General features: G+C 47.0%; 1 protein-coding gene across 1 annotated transcript in view; it reads left to right on the top strand.

The window, feature by feature from the left end:
* Positions 1–1,143: 1,143 nt before the first annotated feature.
* DPF3 (double PHD fingers 3) overlaps positions 1,144–19,503 on the top strand; it is a 248,393-nt gene continuing 230,033 nt past the window's right edge. The window contains 1 exon segment of the mRNA XM_014558984.2: positions 1,144–1,185. Coding sequence (XP_014414470.2) covers positions 1,154–1,185 — 32 coding nt within the window. The 5' untranslated portion in view covers positions 1,144–1,153.

The following is a 19,503-nucleotide window of genomic DNA, read 5'->3' as shown; positions in this document are numbered from 1 at the left end:
CTTCGACCCCGACCTTCCTGGCTGCCCAGTGGAAGCCTGGCTTCGCAGAAGTCTTCCAGTTTTGTCAGCGGTTCGCCAGTGAAGAGTTCGCACTGACTTGAAGCAGACACACTTTGTAAACGCCTCGGGTCACAGTGGATTGTTCATTAGCAAATTCTTTTCACCTTCTATCTAACCAGTGAAAGGTGACGCCAGAATCGCGTGTGCTACTCCCCGAAAGAGACCCTGGCAACAACCAGTCTAGATTCCACAACTTCTGCCTAGTTACTCGCTTTCCTAGGAACAGAAAGCGTTTCCGAAGGTGCCCTTAAACCTCTCCTCCCTTAAGCCTAAAGGTCAGAACGCAAGGCCCCAATGAGCTCCCTAGACGTCCGGAATCTGACCATTTCAGAAGTTTCTGGTGTGTGAGAACAGAAGAGGTGGTAGTGGGGGACCGCCAGAGTAACTACCGCGCATTACGTAACGAAAGCCCAGGCTGCAGAAGGGAGCGAGCCTGACATTGAGACATTCCAGGGGGAGGGGAGTTGCTGTCCTGCAGTCGTCAGGAACGGCGGCGACCGTTCCAAGAAACCAAGAGAGGAAGGTGGCCGAGATAAAGACAACACTTCGGGAATGAGAATATTAGAAAGCCGCAGGACCCAAAGCATTAGCAAACGTCAGGACACGTGTAGTACTTTGTTACACGAAACGGCAGCCTTCCAACTTTTGCACGGGAACAAGGGGATTTGCCCTTCGGGAGATTAAAAACGTAACAGCAAAGCCAAAAGCTAATGAATGGGATTCAGTGGTTTGTTGTAATACTTAAATATTTCTGTCCAGGAGCACAACTCTCTGCAGTTATTTAGAAAGTAGGGATTCAAACCAAACTAGAATACTCTTCCGTGCGTCTCCACTTTTCCCAATCCGAAAAGGAGCGGCTCGCGCGGTACTGCCCCTTTAAGACCTGCTTGCTCTCGGGCTCTACAAAAGGGAGTGACCTCTGGGCTTTGACAGCTCCCCTAATAACTACCACCGTGCAGGCCCCGCCCACCTGGCGACCAGCCGCGCCGATTGGCCGGCGGGCCGGTATCCTGTGCTCTGATTGGCTCGCCGCTTCCCCTGAGCGAACCTTTAGAACTCTGAGACAGACAATATTCTGTTACATTGTAGCAAAATGGCGACTGTCATTCACAACCCCCTGAAAGCGTAAGTAAGACTAAAAAATGTACATATTCCGCGTGGTTTAAATATGAAAAAAAAGGCGCCTTCTGCGTGTCGAGCGCTGCCAATGCACTGCGCTTGCAGGCGCCTACAGCCGTGGCGGGGCTTCTCTCTTTTCTTTCAGCTCTTACTTCTTCATCTTCTTTTTTTTACCCCAACGCGGAGAAATGTCAGGAGATGCAATTAACAAGAAGAAAATTGTTACATTTATGTTCTTCTAAATTGGCGGACAGAGAGTGAGGGGTTATAGGCGGGGGAGCCAGGCGCTCAAGCGCTCTGCAGCTAGGGGATCGTGGGCAGCTCGGGGACAGCACGGTCCCCCGAGTGCCCGGCCTCTCGGGGCGGTGAGCGCGGCGCGGGGGGCGGCCGAGCTGGGGGTGAGCGCCGGGCAGGGGCTGCCTGGGTGCACTTGGCTGAGCCCCGCGCCTCCGGAGCCCGCGGCCCCCGCCTGGCTGCTAGGTCCACCGGGGCGTGCGGACCGCGGCAGCTCCGGAGTTTGCAGGGCGCTCTCTGCCTTCCGATCGCTTGCGGGGAGTTTGTGCAAACCTTCCGGAGTTAGGAGGACCGCAGGGGGAGCAGCGGGTCCCGGGAGCTCTGGGGCCCAGGTGGTTGCCTGGGGCTTTCCTGCAGGGGCAGCCCCCGGAGGCTGACGGCGCTTCGGGCAGTCGCCGGTGTGTCATCGGGTGTGTTTGTGGGGGAACTGGCTGTAGTAAATTAACGACTTGGGTTAACTTGGGGGTGATTTGGAGGCAGGAAAGCTGCAGGTCTTATGAATGGTTTTCTCGCCTCCTCTGGGTGAAAAGCCGAAGCAGGCGAGGGGCAGCGTCTGCTCCCGGCCAGAGCGAGGGGCAGGTGCCTCTGGCCGCCGCCGGGAGACTTTGAGCGGACGCCCAGATCCGGAACGGAGGGGGGCGGGCTGGGCGAGGACACGCGGGGGTCAGTCCCCGGGTCCGACAGCCAATTCCTGCCCGCCTTCCTTCCCCCTCCTTTTTATCCTGGCTTCCTTCCTTCCTTCCTTCCAGTCGGTGGAACTGTTAAGCCGCCAAGTCCACTCGCGATCGCGGAGCCGGGGGTGGCTTCGGAAAACTAGCGTCGTTCTAAAAGGGATGCTATTGGCAATGATGTTGGCAGAGGGGCGCTCCCTCCGGATCGCGGCCCGACGTGGGTGGGGGTCTGCGCCCCTGGGATTCGGACTTCCCAGCTAGGCTGGAAGCCGCGGGCGAGGGGAGGGGGAGGTGCGGGTGGGGAGCGTTTCGTGCCTAATTCTCGCGGGTGCGTGGCGGATGCCCACCCAGGTTCTTTCATCTCAGCGCATCTGCGTCCGCACCCTGGGCTCTTTCTGGAGTTGGAAGCCAGGTTCGCACCGAGGGTGGTGGTGGGGGGCGGTAGGGGGGTTCTTAACGCGAAGGAACGCGCCGGGAGAATGGGAAGTCTTTGCATCAGCTTATCTCCTACAGGTAATAAGGGGAAAAGGGTAGTGATGTCCCAGATCTCGGAGTTTTAAGTGTGTGTGTGTGTGTGAGTGTGTGTGTGTGTGTATGTGTGTGTGTGTGTGTGTGTTGGCGCTGCTAAGAGGACATTGGAAGCTGAGGCTGATCGAGAGCAATTCTTGGCTTCAGTTCTCCTTCGGAAGCTCAGATACACTGCACTTGAACGCCACAGCGTTTCACCCGAGAAAGAAAATGTTTTATGGCAGAACAAATGGGCGTAACTTCGCGGCATCCTTGCTCGAAGTCGCTCGCGCTGCCACATCGCTGATGCTTTTTCTTTTCTTTTCTTTTTTTTAATTTTAACCGACCCACAGCTGATGTGCAGTTTTCACATTTCCAGCCGAAATCGCATAGCCAGACTGATGCCACCGGGTAAACTCAAGTTAGAGAAATCTATTTCACATGTGCGCCAGGTTTGTTTCCTATTGGAAAGGCGGTACCCTCGTTACCCTGGAGCCCGTTTATGCGCCGGCGGGCGCAGTATCTCTACGCTCATTTCTGAACGCTCCTGTTTTTGGGGGGTTTTTTTGGACCGCAGAAGGATGCATGTTTGGGGAGAGTTTGTCGGGTGGGGTTAGAAGTAGGGGAAAGGACAGAAAAGCGGGCTGTTTTTTGGAATTAGTTCTGAATTATTACACTTGTACTTTGTATAATCAGAAACAGTTGCAATGTGATGTATTTGTAATTGAGTCGCCACACACACGTACACGCTAGCATAGACAGAACACCCCTGCCTGCTTTTTCTAGGTAGGAGTTGAGTGGTCGTTTATAATTAGCCGCTCCTTTTTACATCCCCACCCCTTTCCCTGAGGGTAAAGGGGTGTAAACAATACCCTCGACCAGCGGAGCCTCCTGCGCCCTGGACGTTTTTTAAACTACTAACGCAGAAGCACGCACGTTGTTACTGGGAGACCTACACCATTTGCCTTTATTTAAAAAACAACTTGTTTAATAGAATCTCTTATATATTTCATTTGTTTTTAAAAGTTGCTCATCAGGAAACAATACACACGTGAATAAATTATGCATGGGATAAATTAGAACAAAGCGCAGAGACACATCAAGCTGAAGGGGTGGTTGGTGGTGCTGGGAGGAGGGGAGCAGGGTGAAAGGTTTGAAGAGCTATGTTTTTATCCTCATGTGTCCCTCCTGACAATGAAATGGATCTGAATGACATTAGCATTTTCTCTGTGTGCATTCTGAGTCCCTTCCCTTAAAAAAAAAAGCCAACATCAAGGACGCCCCCTATAGAAACTGTTCACACAAAGGTTTCTTCTAGGATTAGGGGATAAAGTGGAGGCAGGTCATGTCTGGGAAGAAACAAGCTCAGGTTTCATGCAACACCTAAGGCTCTGCCCATGCTAAGTATGGACCATTTTTCATTATACTAGCTTTTGCCACGTGGGACATTCAATAATTCAGTAGCTCTATTAACTGGATGGCACAGTTTGAATCTCATTGCTTTGGGGTCTTCTTTAAGGTCTCAAGTTCCTGGAGCCACATCTCCTCTCTGAGCAGTTTAGCTTTCTTCCTGCCTGTCTTTGATCTCCCCTCAACTCCCTTTCTTATTCCTCCTCCTTGTACCCTTCACCCCCTTCCTCTCTGAAGCTGACAGCCGGGCTTCTCTGTCTGTTGTAGCCTTTAACATCTTATTACTGCCCAACAGGGTGTTAGAGGCAGAAACAGGAGCTGCCTGGACTGATCAGATCACAAAGGGGACTCGGCAGGTGGCCCCACAACCAAGCAGTCACATCTGGACAAATAGAATTTAAAAGCATCGATGGACATGTATGATGTGTAAATAGGTAGTACACGTTATTTAATTTAGCAGCTACATTGACTGAGCCTAGATGTGTGAGTCACTCGTGTTTCTTACATGTACAAGCAAGATAAGGGCCATGTATTAAAGTAAACACATGTAGGTAACATAAATATGGAGTTGATAAAAGTCTGTGAGTAAGTCCGTCACATTACCTATTGTATTCTGGTTGATTTCTGCATACCCAGGAAACATAGTGCTTTTAATATGAATTCTAATCTTGCTTGATATTATACTTCAAGTTAGCCACTGTCCCCCAAATTTGCTATCAACACTTGAAACAACTTACTCTTTTATTAAGTTATCAAAACACTGGTTTGTATATACTTAACTGGGAATGTCTGCCACCTTCTGTCAGACTGGATTATGCACATATGTATCTGTTATACTAACTGCCTGCTTAGAAAAGAATAATTGTTATTATTATTTAATTATTCCATATGAACTAACAGGGATTTACCCCAAGTAACTATTTGTTTATAAAGAATGAGACCAGTAAACTATTTGGTCATGCTTGTAACATGTGAACATACAGATATATAATTGTATTGAAAACTTATTTTGTAAGGAGTTTCTCTTGCTTGGAGGTATGTGTTTATATCTCTGTTTTGTTGTTAACAACACAACTCTGGGAGAAGCTAATATACTTACTCAGCCAAGGTCCAACACCCGCTCAGGTGTATAGGTGGACTTAAAATCTTCATCTTTTTATACATTCTATGACCTGGAGATAGTGTATTCTAATCTAAAGTGGTTTTGTGCCTGTAAAATTTGTGTAATTGTGTCGCCACTTAGAAGCCAGACCTCACTCTTGCTGTGGCACGCAGTTTAGATACCAGAGAGGACAGTATAGGGGGGACACATTCCTGGTTCTAATCTCCTCTTGGCTCTTTCTGTTGAGGTGGGGGGACATGGGTAGGTACTAGGTGGGGAACATTGGGGTTGGGACTTCATAAACTTGCTGCCTTTTATGGGCATGACTTTAGCCCCTTATGAAAAAGGACCTTCAGATGTTTTAAGCCAACAGATGTCTAAGAACCACCTTCTCCATCTGCTTCTGGTTGTCACTGAAGGAAAAAAAAGGCTTAAAATCTCCAAACTTCATTAGCGCACATTATTTTTCAGCCGGAAGAATGTCTGGTTTTGATGCGATACCCATAAAGGATATTAATTTCTGCCAGAACCCAAATGAAGGCATTGTCACAGGGTAAACCTCTGAAAATTGCTGGGCCTGCAGACCACCTGGGAGGCATCCAGAGGTCGCCAGTTGAAAGGGAGCTGCTCATTTCCATAAAGTAGGCTGGAATTCAGAGGCAGCAATTTAATTGGAGACTTCTCATCCTCCTTTGTCTTTTTGGAATCATGCAGGTAGCTGGAATTTAGGTACATCTGAGAAAGACCATAATGTCTAAAGCTGTTTCAGAGCCATCTGCTCAGATCAATGCAAAAAGTAAAATGCCATGGTCAACATACGTGCTTTGAGCCTGCACCAAAAAAAGAAGAGAAACTGAGGCTGCTGCCATGCTGTTGGTAGCGGTGCTGGGGGCTGGGTCATTTAAAAAACCAACAGAATCCAGGCCTGTTTATTATCCCAACCTCTGCAAAGTAACTTTTGTGGTTTCTGAGTGTTCTGAAAATCACTGGAAGACAGAAAGCTAGCCCCAATGTGGCAAGCCCCTGGCCAAGGAAATGCCACAACCACTGAAGTAGTTTTTGCCCAGCTAGGGTTTTCCGGCAGGGGCCTATGTAAGCATGACCCTAGCTTTAAATAGTCTTTAAACATGTAGGCATTTAAAAAGGAAAGATAAAAGAGTGATCTGGGGTAGGGGATGGGGAGGGGATAGGTGAGTGGATAGAAACCACTGTGTGGCCTGGAACTCTGAAACGATGATTATTTAACAGCAAGAGAGATGGGTATTATGATCAATTGCAAGTTCTAAAGGTTTTTAGTTGTGTGAGCAACTGGGGAGAGATGAAGTGTTGTGGTGTTTTTGTAATTTGTTTTTCTTATTGGTCCGGTTACTAGTGTTTCACAGTCTGTCAAACCATATGGATGAATGGAGCTAGCATCGTAAAACTGTCACTGAAGGAAGGTTTTTGAAGCCTGTGATTTGCATCAGAGTTTTAAAAGCAGTGGTTAGGAGGTGTTGGGGGCAGGGATGGGAGTGGGAAAAGAGGAGTGGCCTGTGCTGTGAATTTCTAGGTTGTGTGTTTGTCAATAGTAGTAGCAGACAGGGGTGGCAAGGGAAGAGAGAACCCTGAGGTGGCTAAGATTTAGGGGGCTGTGTTTGGAGGCAGGGAGGGGCAAAAGGATTAAGCTCAGGGCTCCTAATAATGGGGTTCAAATAGCCCACAGTGAGTCCTCCACCTCCGGGCCTCAGCGCTGAGCCCGGGGAAAAATAATGGCACATGTCTAATCCCCCTTTTGCACCTTCTCCTCCCTCCCTGAATCCAGAGACTGTGGTCATCTCGGGTTGCTATGAAATGAGTGAGTTTTTTTCATTGCTATTCACTTTGAAAATCTGCTGTTTATATTAACTGCAATTGGAAGCACCACCAGAAAAGGTTTTTCAGTCCCCAGACTTTCACATGCCATGAATATGGCCCTGTCTCAAACTCTTTCCCTTTTCCACATTCATTTCTCACCCGTGGCTAGTCTTTTGTAGCAGTGATGACTTCAGAGTAATGGAGGAGAAAAACTCTGGGAGAGGATCCCAGAGCTTTGAGCTCTGTTGTCAGCCCTACTCCCCCCTAGCTATGTGGTCTTGGACACAGAACTTCTCTGAGCTGCATATTCCTTGTCTTTAAGATGAGGGTGATACACCTTGACTGCCAAAATTCCTTTCAAGTAAAAAACTTCGTGGCTCTTACTATGGTCGATTTGGACAGGGAGGACAGGTAGGGGCCAGGGTTTGAATTCTTCCTCGTTTTTAAAGTGTGGCTTTAAAGGGGACTTAATAAGACTGGGAAACTCGTAGTTTCATCTTTTCTGGTCCAGTCTTGCCCCATTATGCTACCCCTTGGGATTCTAACCGGGATCAGACTTCCTCTCCTTTCTCAGGGCTTAAGGCTGGGAACTAGTTGGTGGCTCATTTAGAACATAGGTTTTTCTTCTGATTCCCCCTTTTGAACATTTTTCTTCTCATCAACACTCCAACCAGAGGGTGGAGACAGGAAAGAGAAGTGGGAAGACTAATTGGCCTATCTTGCTGTTTATGAGCACTCAGATAAAGTTTTTAGTGGTGCAAATGACTGGAATTGCTGAGAACATCTATCTTTCTTTAAATGTGTGGAGGGAGAAAGGCAAACAGCTGGAAGATTCTTCTCTGGATTTCATTTATCCACAGTCTCCTTGGAATTGTCCTCTCCTCCACCATGGCACTCATCCCAATTAACATGGAAATAAAGTGCTTATTTCAATTCCATTTGGGCAGCTGCAGATACCTGGCTGTTAAGCAGGTGGGCCTGTACTGATGTCTCACTGAGCTTCCTCTCTTGTATCCTATGCCACTGCTGAGGAAACGGAGGTGTCCAGCAGACAGAGTCTGGCCAGGCCAGAGTGGATATTAGCTGTGTCTAAATTGGAATTCACTGCCTCTCCTTCAGTGACATGCCTCCAGAATATCCCAGATTCCTCTGGGGGCATTATTATCAGGCTTTCCTTTGGTTGAAAACTCCCCTGGCAATTTTCTACAAGCCTAAAGGTGGAAGAGGGGGTTGCAAAATCCATCAGAGACTTCACAGAAGCCTAAATTGTGAGAGGCAAAATGAAAGAAAAAACAAAATGGTCACCCTGACCTCCAACACGTAGAGGCAGCCCCTTCAATTTTTTTTCAAATTGTAGTAAAATATACATAATACGTATATTTGGGCATGTATAACATGTAAGTGTACCATTGTAACCACTTTTAAGTGTTTAGTTCATTGGCATTAAGTACATTCATAGTGTTGTGCAACCATCCATACTGTCTGTTTCCAGAATTTTCTAATCATCCCAAACAGAGACTCAATACCCATTAAAAAATAACTCCTCATCCTTCCTCTGTCCATCTGGTAACCACCATTCTACATTCCGTCTGTATAAATTTGCCTATTCTGTGCATATCATATAAGTGGAATCCTACAATATTTGTCCTTTTGTGACTGGTATATTTCACTTAGCATAATGTCCTTAAAATTCATCTGTGTTACAATATATGTCAGAATTTCCTTCCTTTTTATGGCTGAATAATATTCCATCATATGTATATGCCACATTTTGTTTATCCATTCATCCAATGGATAAACATGGATGGATTCCAATGGTGGACATCTAGTGGATTCCAATGATGGACATCCAATAGATTCATCCAGTGATGGAAACATCTTGGGCTGTTTCCACTTTTTGGCTATCTTGAATAATGCTGCTATGAATGTGGGTGTATAAATAGCTGTTTGAGTCCCTGCTTCTAATTCTTTTGGGTATATGCCTGGGCCCCCTCCATTTTTAGGGTTATTAAAATTCAAAGACTACATTTCTAGGTAGTACCAGCAACCCTCCTCCGTATAAACTTTAAAAAAAATTACTGATAGTATCATAGAATTCAACTTCTTTACCCCCCCCACCCCATGCCTCCCCTGTAGAAATACCAATATTTTGTTGGGGAGGGTGGCAAATGCCCTGGGAACCCAGAGACTCACTTCTCTCATCCCCAGCCACAAGGATTGCCTTCCCCTTGTCCTCTCCGCTCCCACCTCTTGAGGGCAGGGACTCCCTGTGGGGGTCAGGGCTTGGGCTGGGGGAGGCTCTAGGAAGTGTAGCAGCAGCAGTAGTCACCTGGTGAGGCAAGGGGTGGAGGCTTCCTAGACAGAGTGGTGGTTTCATCTGGCAACAGGGGGTTGGGTGGAGGGAACACTGGGATGACAGGACACCTGAAAGTCAAGAGTCTGGCCTCTCTTTACATGAGAAGGGCTTGCATCACCTTTCATCTCCCTCCCCCTGCACCCAGCTCTAATGACCCATCTTGAGGGGCCCAAATGAAATAATTGATGTAAAATCATTTCAGAAGGTGTAAAGTACAAATGGGAGGTGTTACTAGAACTGTAAAGTTTCTTGTAGCTAGTGGAGGCCCTCTCAGAGAGTCAGCAATCCCTCATATATTAAACATTACTATGTTAAAACTGAAATAAATGAAAAGAGTCTGGCATTACACATCATGTCTAGTCATTGTTTCTCAGGAAATGCAAAGCCTCACTCATCCAGCTGTGTGTAAATAGCCCTGGGATCTCAGTGGGGTTTTCCCATTGTCTGGGTTTGAAATAGGTGAGAATATGAGCTCAAAAGAAGCCCTCATTTCATTTCCTATTGTCAGCCCTGCACTGAGTCCACCCTCTAAGATCAGAGGAAGCAGGAGCTGGTGGGCAGACGGAGTGCTCTCTTGGCACTTGGGGTCGGGTCATCAGCCAGTCTCTGGCTCCTTCTTCTATCAAGGAGACTCCAGGGAGAGAGAAGCAAGGGTCAGCAGCAAGAACTGATTCCTTATACAGAAGTAGCCTATGGACAGCAGCGTGGTGAGGGTCAAATCTCAGAATGACAGAGTTATTTGCCAGTCTTGGAAATGCTTCAGATTCAAGCTTGCTGCAAAATGACAGCATTCTTTTACTTTACAAAAGCAAATTAAGTGAAAAAACGTCATCCCTACTCCCATTATCTTCAGCTAAGGACTCATTCCATGTCTTTATTTGCTGCCAGTTGAGCTCAGTGAGAACTGTCTCACCCTCTTTGGAGCAGTCATCCTGTCTTGGCTAATACTGATTGCCAGCCTGCCCCTTGGAACTAAACAGCAGAGTAGCCTCCCTCCCTGCACCTAGGAGCTTCCACTCCAAGGAAAGACCTTCAGTCTGTCTGTTTCTCCTTCCAGACCCCTGTTCTTTGGCAGGGCAAACAAAGTAAGTGCTTGTAAACCAGGAGGCTGACTGCTCCTCTAGGCTTCTAGGGAAACGTTGGTTGCGGGGGTGGGGTAGGGAGGGAAGGCAATGTGGTGCTGGAGATGGGGGAGGGCAGAGTGGATGGGGTAGTCGAAGTGGAGAGAATATATTCTCTTCTGCTAATTATTTTCCCCGAGGACTTAGCCAATGCAGAACCATCTATTATCGTGGGAGCGCTCTATGGTGGTTCTGCCTGTGATGAATGCTAAGTGGAAACAAGCAAGAAAAATTAACAGGCGGCTGCTTCTGTCCACCTAATTAAAATGCATATCCAAATGCATAATTCCTTATGTTTCCCCATGCACACACTCCCCTTCCAATCCCAATTCTATGGAGGAAAAAAAAAACACTTTCTCCCAATCATTTCTCTTGATTGTATTTCCATCAAGGAAGAACTGGAGGGTTCCCCTAGAATAGAGAAGGGCCATTCTTGTAACACTTCTAAAATTGCTGGGTTTTTTCTTTTCTTTCTTTCTTTCTGTTTTTTTTTTTTTTTTTTGCTTAGATTGGCCCTGAAAATTCTGAGCTCTTTTTTTGTTTAAAATGAAGAACAAAAACTTTATCTCACTGCTGAGTAAAAAGGAGGAGGGAAGTAAAAAAAAGAAAAGGAGAAAGAAAAAAGACAGAGAAAGCAAGAAAGGAAAAAGTTCCCACCATTTCTGCTGACCTTTTTGTTTTGTGCTAAAAGTCTGGCTTGGATCAGCAATGAGAATTTTGAAGGTCTTTTCTCTCTCCTCTTCCTCTTTGTACCTTTTCCTGACTTTGCACTACCTCCCCAGCCCCCAAAACAAACAGTCCAGGGTTTTGCAGAGAGATTTTAGAAGATGCATCTACCTGTGCAGATCAGGTAGAGAGAAAAAAGCCTCTGCATATGGAGCAAGATCAGAGATGCTGACGTCACAGTCTCAAATAGTTTTGAATCAAATAATGATACCTTTTCACCCTTATCTTCCTCACTTTTTGTTCAACCAAATGATCATTTTCTTCCTGTCGGAAGAACAACTTTATTCAGTGGTTGTAAAATACTTAATAGAACACGAAACTTAAGTCACTATGTTAAATTCGACGTCACTGCCATCTCTGCGGCAGTCCCCCTCCCCCGGCCAGCATCCCCCAGTCCTGAAGCCCCTTGACTGCCCTCCACAGCAGCCCCAGCTGTTGATTTATCAGGGCCGGCTGGCTCAGCAGTGCATGGAGATTGCTTTTAATTAACTCTCTTCATTTTTCCCAATCTTCAGGGAGCAGCAGCCCTTTAATGATTTTAATATTTTATCTGGATTTATATCCGCCTTATTTGTTGTTGTTTGACTTCCACATTTGTTCTTCCTGAATCGCTTCCAGACTGATAGATTTGTTTGCCCCTTTCCCCAGGCCCCCCAAGACCTTCCAAGAGAAGGGATGATGGGTTCCAAAGAAGGCCCAAGCTTTCTTCCCAAGCTTTCTGCTGTCCGCACAGGGAGAAGTGCCTTGTGTTGGCCTGTGCCATGGTTTGGATTAGAACCTTTGTCTTAGAAAGCCCAGTCTCACCTGACTAAGCTGAGGGTGTTTCCGAGTTTTACATTAAAGAAAAAAAAATCTGAATTTTAGAAAGTGAAGTCTCTTTGCCTCTTTCGTGCTTGCTGCCTCTGTAAGGGAATGAACTGCCCTGGAGAGTTGGATAAAAACTGCTTCCTGGGTCCAGAGGTGTGTCATCTTGCCCACCTAAACCTGGCATAGGTCAGTGGAACTGCTGCAGGATGAGGTCTTCAGGGCAGGGCTGGATGTACGTTGTAGTCAAGTCTTGGCACCACTTTCTGTGTCTTTAGATGTGGTTGGGGTTTGCTTAGCAACTGCTTGGAAGAATAATTTAAGTGTGATCTGAAAGAGGACCTATTTGAGGCTGCCTTCTCCTGTACCCTCTGTTTCCTGTTCCCATATTTACTTCCTACATACCACCATCCGAACACCTTTCCGGCTCCCCCTTCCAGCTTTTGGCTGCAAAGTCTACTCCTTCCCTCAATGGCCCAGAGAGGCCTGGCAGGTAGACTTGTGTGGGGGTTAGTTTTCAGAACCAGCTTGTCCACAGAATGCCCTTTTGGCATCTTGGTTTGGTGATGTGTCTTTAGGGTTACTCGTTGCTAGGCAACTGCCAACTGAAGTTTGAACCTAATCTGGGGATTGCAGTGAATTGCCCTGGGTGACTTGTATCCACATTTAGGGACTTGGCTTTGCAATCCTGGTTCTGGGAACAAGAAGTTGAGAAGATATTTCTCCATGTGCCTTTATGGAAAGAGGTATCGGTTTGTAAAATCTAGCCCACTGACTGGCACATAAATGTCTGTACACACAATGTTTGTTTTGGTGATGAAAATGGCAATTTCTTCCCATCTCCTTGTATTCATCCCTTTAGCTCTGCTAGGTCTGAAAACCTATGATATGTCAGGTACTGAGCTGTCTGTGGAACACAGAGACAGAAAACCATGGCATCTACATCACAGTCTGATGTTCGAGATACTCAACTTACTCGAGCGTTTTTTCTTCACTTTTCCTTGGCAATACAGACCACCCCCCCTTTTTTTTTTGAGTAAAAATAGATTTATTTAGAGAGATGTACACGGTATGGGGGAGGGGGTTAGAGTAAATGTAGATACGTGAATGCAAGAGAGAATGACTGCAAGTTGCGGTGTTGCTAGTTTTTGTATGTTAACAAGTGAGAAGATTATTCCAACTACTTCAGCGAAGGGGTGGGGATTCCCAGGAATTGGGTCACCATCGTCTCTGACCTTTCATGGTTAGCCTTGGAACTGTCATAGCGCCTGTGGATGTGCCATTCACTAAGCTAGTACATTACAATGTGTATAACGTAACTCAAGGTCCACTGCAGGTCGAATCTCCCGCAGTCTTGGGCCTCCAGGTCTATTGGGAGTTGACTTTTCTGCCATCTTGGTGCTAATTGCTGTGTCATTCCTTTAATGGCTGTGTCCTGTCCCCTTCTTTCCTGTCTCATTCCCTGCCTCCAGAGATTTTACTCCCATAATCTTCTGTGGGTACAAATGGGTGGCTGTCGTCTTCTGTAGCTGCTTCTAGGCTGAGTAGGGGCACTGACCCTGCCTATCTCTGAATGCCTAATCTAGGGATCCTAGGGGTGGGACAGCTCCCTGTTTCTTGGAAGGTAAAAAGGTATGGGCTGGAATTCTTGCATAGCCATCATCTTGATGTTGTAACCACTTCTATAACATTTCTATGAATCTTCTTAAAAATGAAGCACCTTTGCAACAGCATCAGAGTACAGTGATAACCGGGCAATCACAGACCCTTTTGAGGACCCTATGAAAGTTCCGGATCATCCCTTCTCCAAAAAAATGCATGTAGGTGTGAACAGCTTCATATGGTTTTATGGGGTTCCCAGACTTTGAGGAGCCCCTCAGTGGGGACCTGATAGGTCCATGGTCTCCAGGTTGAGAACCTCAGAATGAGAGATGTAGGTGAACTTGTTATCCTGAAAGGATGGTTCTGTATCCCTGCTCAGAGAGGTGGCACACTTCCCACTCCCCCTATAGTCTCACCAAACTGCTCAAGCCTCCTCCAGCCCCATCCTACCCCAGATGCACTTGAACATCTACCTGCTCATCTTCCAGGCACTTTAAAGCCCCCTCTTTCCCAGTGAAGCCCTTGCTGACACTCAGGTAGAATTGGCTACCCCTGCCTTTGGTCCCTTAGTCCCAAACATACTCTTCTCTCCTGGCCACTGTAATACTTCAGTCTGGTTAGTTAAAGTGTAAGGCCGTGGAAGGCTGGGATGGTGGCTGCCTTGCCTTCCCATCCCTAGAATCTAAGATAGCAGGCACTTAATAAATGTGTGTAACTGAGCAAATGTGAGTAACTGAGCAAATGAAGCCAGCAGGTAGACACACTGCTCTTCTCGCCTAATTTGCTTCTAACTCTTTAGAACTGGCTTGTTTCTCATTCTCTCCCTTGCAGGAGTTTGGAAAAGGCAGCAGAATTCCTTTCCCTACATTCTTCAATTTCAGGAGTCAGAAAACAGGCACAAGATTGCCTTGCTTGCATGTAACATGTGAGGCTGTGATGAATGTTAGAATCATTTATTCCAGCCCCTGGTTTCTTTACCACTTCATTCTTGTGGATCTAAAAAACTTGGCTTTCCCTCTCTTTGGTCTTTTTGCTCTGACCTCTTTCAGGGACTAAGTATCCCAGGGCTTGTGTAATTAACCACACTTTTATTGAGTGTCTACTATGTGCTCCCCTGTGTAGGGGATTTCCTTTAGACTTATTTATACCCGAGGATTTGTGTGGGTTTTTAAGATAGAAGAGACCAGAAGGTGCAAATATTATGATTTAACTCAAAGTTGGGATTTGGTGAAAGTTGACTACCTGCCTTTTCCATTGATCTTTGACTATAACTAACAGTGACTAGACCACAGTTATAGTCAAAGATCAATGGAAAAGGCAGAATATATTCTTTGAGAAATTTTTGTATACTTTCATAATGCCTACTTAGATAGAACTTTACCTATGTCTGTGTCCCAGTCATGTTTAATTCAGGTAAATTTATTTCACAATGAAACAAAAAATGATATCCTGGGCCTTTATTCTTCATATTGAGAGAAAGAAAAATAACTATCATCGTAACTTGTGTATTTCCTCTTGCCTCTTTTTGACCCTCCAGATTGTTCAGTGTTGGGGCCATGTGGAGGAAGGCGCCACCCTGGAGAGGCCTGGTTCTGTGTCAGGAGGAAGGGGAGAAAGCCAGAGGTGGAGACAGGCCATTCAAGTCAAGTTTTAATTCAAATTCTCGTCCAATAGACATCCTTTAACGTGGAAAGCCAGGAAAACTAAAAATGCTGATGGTGCATGAAGTATAGGCTGGAGGAGCAGAATTGTACAAAAGTGTTTGTGGACTCAGAGAGGTCATCCTGCACCAGCACTGACTCTGGAAGTTAACCCTCCTTCAGTCCCGGGTGTAGCCCTTCAGGATGGAGGGCGCACATGGGGCCGTCCGGTTTCTGGTGCTCATTTCCTTTCTGGGCAGCCATCCCAGTATAACAGATACTTATACATATTCTGTCCTCATTTTATCTAATTACACACATCTCTGGGGGATGGGAAACAGGTTTGGATCGTTCGATTTTAGGTCAGTTATGCACAGGGTAGCTGAGATGAACACTGATCTATGGAGTTCTATGGAATTTGGAAAGTTCCCATAGTTCCCTGGTCCAAAGCACATCAGGCGGCATTGTTTGCCACCTCAGAGGCTGAAGGTTCCAGTTAGCGTTGGGGAGGGATGGAACCTGACGGGTTCCCAAGTCTGAATGTAGGAACCTTTCTGAGACCGAGGTAGCTCTTGCTATCCTTGGAGCAATAGGATTCTTGTTTTGTAATTTGGTGATCTGCCTAACAGAGAAGACCCAGTTACATAGATCCCTTTTCTGGTGATGATTTGTTTTCATTCATTATCTGCCCAGAATGTGGTCAGTTTCCTGAGAAATACCGAACAAAAAAAGTTCTGATCAATGCAACAATCTCTGTTATTGCCCAGTGTTGCCTGGAGTTCCTGTCTTCTAGGCAATCCACGTAAACTGGTCTGAACAATGTAAAAGCTCTGAAATGTCCCCACCTTTCTCCAAGACCCAGAGCTGTCGGCCTTGGGCAGTCCAACTTCCTGGCCATCTCTCCTCCGGGCTGTTGTAGCTCTACAAATCCCCAGGAAGCAAAAGCCCACTGGTTACTCCTTTATTTTCTTTGGCTTTCCACTTCTTATTTCATTTCTTGACTCTGACCTAAGCCTTCCCAACGCTCTGTGGGCCCTCGATAGAGGAATAATCCACTTAATGCTTCATATCAAGGTTTGTACCTCCAGCCTCCATTTGCTTCTTACCTCTTGTTGCTTTCATCTGGGCTGTGTTGACATCTCTCTCTTTTCTCCATGCATCGCACCTTGATCAAAAAGCACTGAAGAGGCACAAAAGGAAGGGAAGAGTATTCCATCTAGTCCCTGGGGGTAGGGGGCACACTCCACCTCGTGAATATTGGAGCAGGGAGAGGGAAGGAGGAAAAGGCAAAGCTTGCACACAGCAAACGGATGAGAAGAAGCCATAGAGAAGAAACAGGATGTGTGAGATTATGTGATGGGAATAACTGTACTCAGTGAACGGTCCAGCCCCCGAGGGGTCTGTGAAATTGGAAGAGAGAAAGCATCCCATGGTCCTATCAGAGGAGGTTTCTAGGGGGAGGTGGCTTTGAGCTGAGTTTGGAAGGATAGCAGGAGCTGGTCAGGCTCATCCCAGTGGGGGATGAGGAAGGGGAAGAGCAGGTGTGGAAGGGAAGTGAGCAAAAATTTGAGGAGCCTTCGAGTAATTCCTTAGGGAATCCCCTCCCTTTAGGGGGTTGGGGGAGGGCCGTGAAGGGCCAGGTGGGAGGACACATGTGGAGGACAGCAAACGGATCTTTTTGGCTGGATAGGAGTGGGGGGTCCATGAACAGAAGGTAAAAATGGGAGATAGCCTGGGGCCAGGTTGGTCTGGGTGGAGCCCCAGTTTGGCAGCCAATCCCTGGGAAGCACTTGAACACTTCGGAGGCCAAAAGAGAGACTCCAAGGGGAGGTAGGTTATCACCTTGTGTCCCTCAGCAGGAAGGACTGTCCACCTCCAGAGAAGACTTCTCACTAATTCCTGGTCCTTGGTTTCCTTGGTTATGTCTTCTCAAGTGTTTTCCAGGATACCTCCAGAGAGGGGAGGAGGAAGAGGAATCCAACAATCCGGTCAGGTGCAGGGCAGCCCTGGCCAGCCTCATGGGCTGACTTGCTAAGTAGGGATTGTAGGATAAAGCCCTTCCAAGTGGCGAATCTTAAAGTCTTTCCCAGGGGCGGGAAGGTATAGCTCAAATGGTAGAGTACATGCTTAGCATGCACAAGGTCTTGGGTTCAATCCCCAGTACCTCCTCCAAAAATAAATAAACCTGATTACCTTCCCCCTACCAAATTTAAATAATACAATAGTAAATAGATGAAATATTAAAAAAACAAAAGTCTTTCTCCCTTTCTATGCTTTAGTCACCACCCTCTTTCTATAACAACAACAACCACCCATAAATGGTTAGAAATAAAATATACAAATCCAGTCCAGGGAGGCAAACATACACAGACCCTTAGCGCTCAGTCAAAGCCTGGTTTCATAGTTCAAATGGGAGTGGGGTGGGTGCAGTAAGGTGGGAGCGTGGTTTCAGGGGTAAGTGAGGCTGCAGGTCTGTTAGACAGTGTTTCTTCCTGGGAGGATGGAGGTGATTTGTTCTGAAGGTAATGCTTCTCCACTCCCACCCCAGGCCTGCAGGCACTCTGTTTACCTATTCAAGCTGCCCACCTAATGTTGCTCCCTCCCTCCCACCAGAAGGCCTGGGCCCACCCCCAGGAGCTAGCTTTCATGGGGAGGCTGGTGTCACCCCAGTCCTCAGGTTCCTTGGAGACGTGCACTCTGAGATCTCAGATGCCCTGTCCCAGGGGGTGGGAGTGTGGCAAGCAGTGGCCCTGTGGCTTGGGTGCAGAATCTGGAGCTGGAGAATCTGGGTTCACATCAACCCCCATGACCATGAGCGGGATTGGATTCCTAACCCCTCTGTGCCTCAGTGTCCTCATCTGTGATAATTTCTGCCTTCAGAGGGTTCTTGGAAGAATTAAATAAGTTAATATATGTAAAGTGCTTAAAAGAGTTGGCACATCTCACCCTCTTAATAGATGTGGGCAGTGACCCTGTTTTTCTATCAGTAAAATGCACAGACACACTAGCTGATTTTTTTCTCCCCACATTGGCGTCTTAAGGAAAATGAGATAATAAGTAGGAGAAGCTCTGATTTCCTTAGAAGAAAGAAGTTCTAGAACTTTATGGCATTATTATTAGTAACTCTTTGGACAAATGTGCCAGAATAGACTTTGGGGGAAATTTATTTACGGGATGCTTTGTCCAGGGGTTCAGATTATTGCATGATGCTGAATCAGTGCTGATGTTGGGTCCTTCTGAGAAATAACGGGAAGAAACAACACACAGAGCTGAACTGGGGCGCGGTTGAAGTCCTGGCTCCTGCTGCCATTCACTGCTGCCGCCTCCAAGGGGGAGCCCGGGGCTTCATGCCTGAATGAGCTCTGTCCTTTCCACAGCTGGCAAAGGGCTACAGACCAAAGTGGGTGAGGGTGAGAATCGGTCTGGGTGCTTGTCTCCCACGGGGTCTGCCACCCCGTTGCTGGCGTGGAAGGTAACGGGCCGACACCTTGCTCATCTCAGCCCTCCTGTCCCGGTGGGTGTGTGTTTCCGTGTTCCAGCACAAGCTTTCTGTAGGCAGCGATCTGTGCTTGACAAGCTGGCATTCCAAACTCCAGATCTTCCAAACACCAGACCCCTATGTTATTTTTAACTGTCCAAAGTTTTTTCCACGTGGTGTAATTGATGGGACTCGATAGCCTCGTCAGAGAATCTAAACTTCAGCTTGTTTCGCCTCCCTTGAATGGGCATATGTCTGATGACCAAGCAGAAAACCACCCTGTTTTCGGAATTGACTAGTCTAAATCTTCCCACCCGCCCAACCCCCAACTCATCTCCGGGGAACAGAAGTGAACACAAAGATAACCTGAGCTCGCCTGTTTCTGTGGCTCCAGATAGGGGGGAGGCAGATCCTTTCTGTCTGCGACCTTCTCCTCCCCTCTCTCTCTGAGTCCCGATAGTGAGGGACAAAGCTACTTTTTCAGAGAGATAACAGGAAGGGCATTGAGGAGCTGGGCACTCAATCTCTCTGGCTCTCTTTTTTGGCCCCCACATTCCCTGAGGGGTAAGTCGCATTCTCATCGTCCTCTGGGGACGGTCCTGGACAGATGCTCTTGTTTGAGAGAGCCTGAGATCTTGTGGTGTCCAGTGACTACCATCCTTGTGACACCAGAGGGGATTCTCAGTTCTCCACGTCCAGGAGAAAGTACACTATCTCACTCTGGCCTCTCATATGCATCGTGAATTTCTCCAGCTTTGTCTGTCATTTCTCTTTTACATT

This window comes from Camelus ferus, chromosome 6 (genome assembly GCF_009834535.1).
Source record: "Camelus ferus isolate YT-003-E chromosome 6, BCGSAC_Cfer_1.0, whole genome shotgun sequence".
In the NCBI taxonomy this organism is placed as follows: Eukaryota; Metazoa; Chordata; class Mammalia; order Artiodactyla; family Camelidae; genus Camelus; species Camelus ferus.
This window is presented reverse-complemented; position numbering and strand designations above follow the sequence as displayed.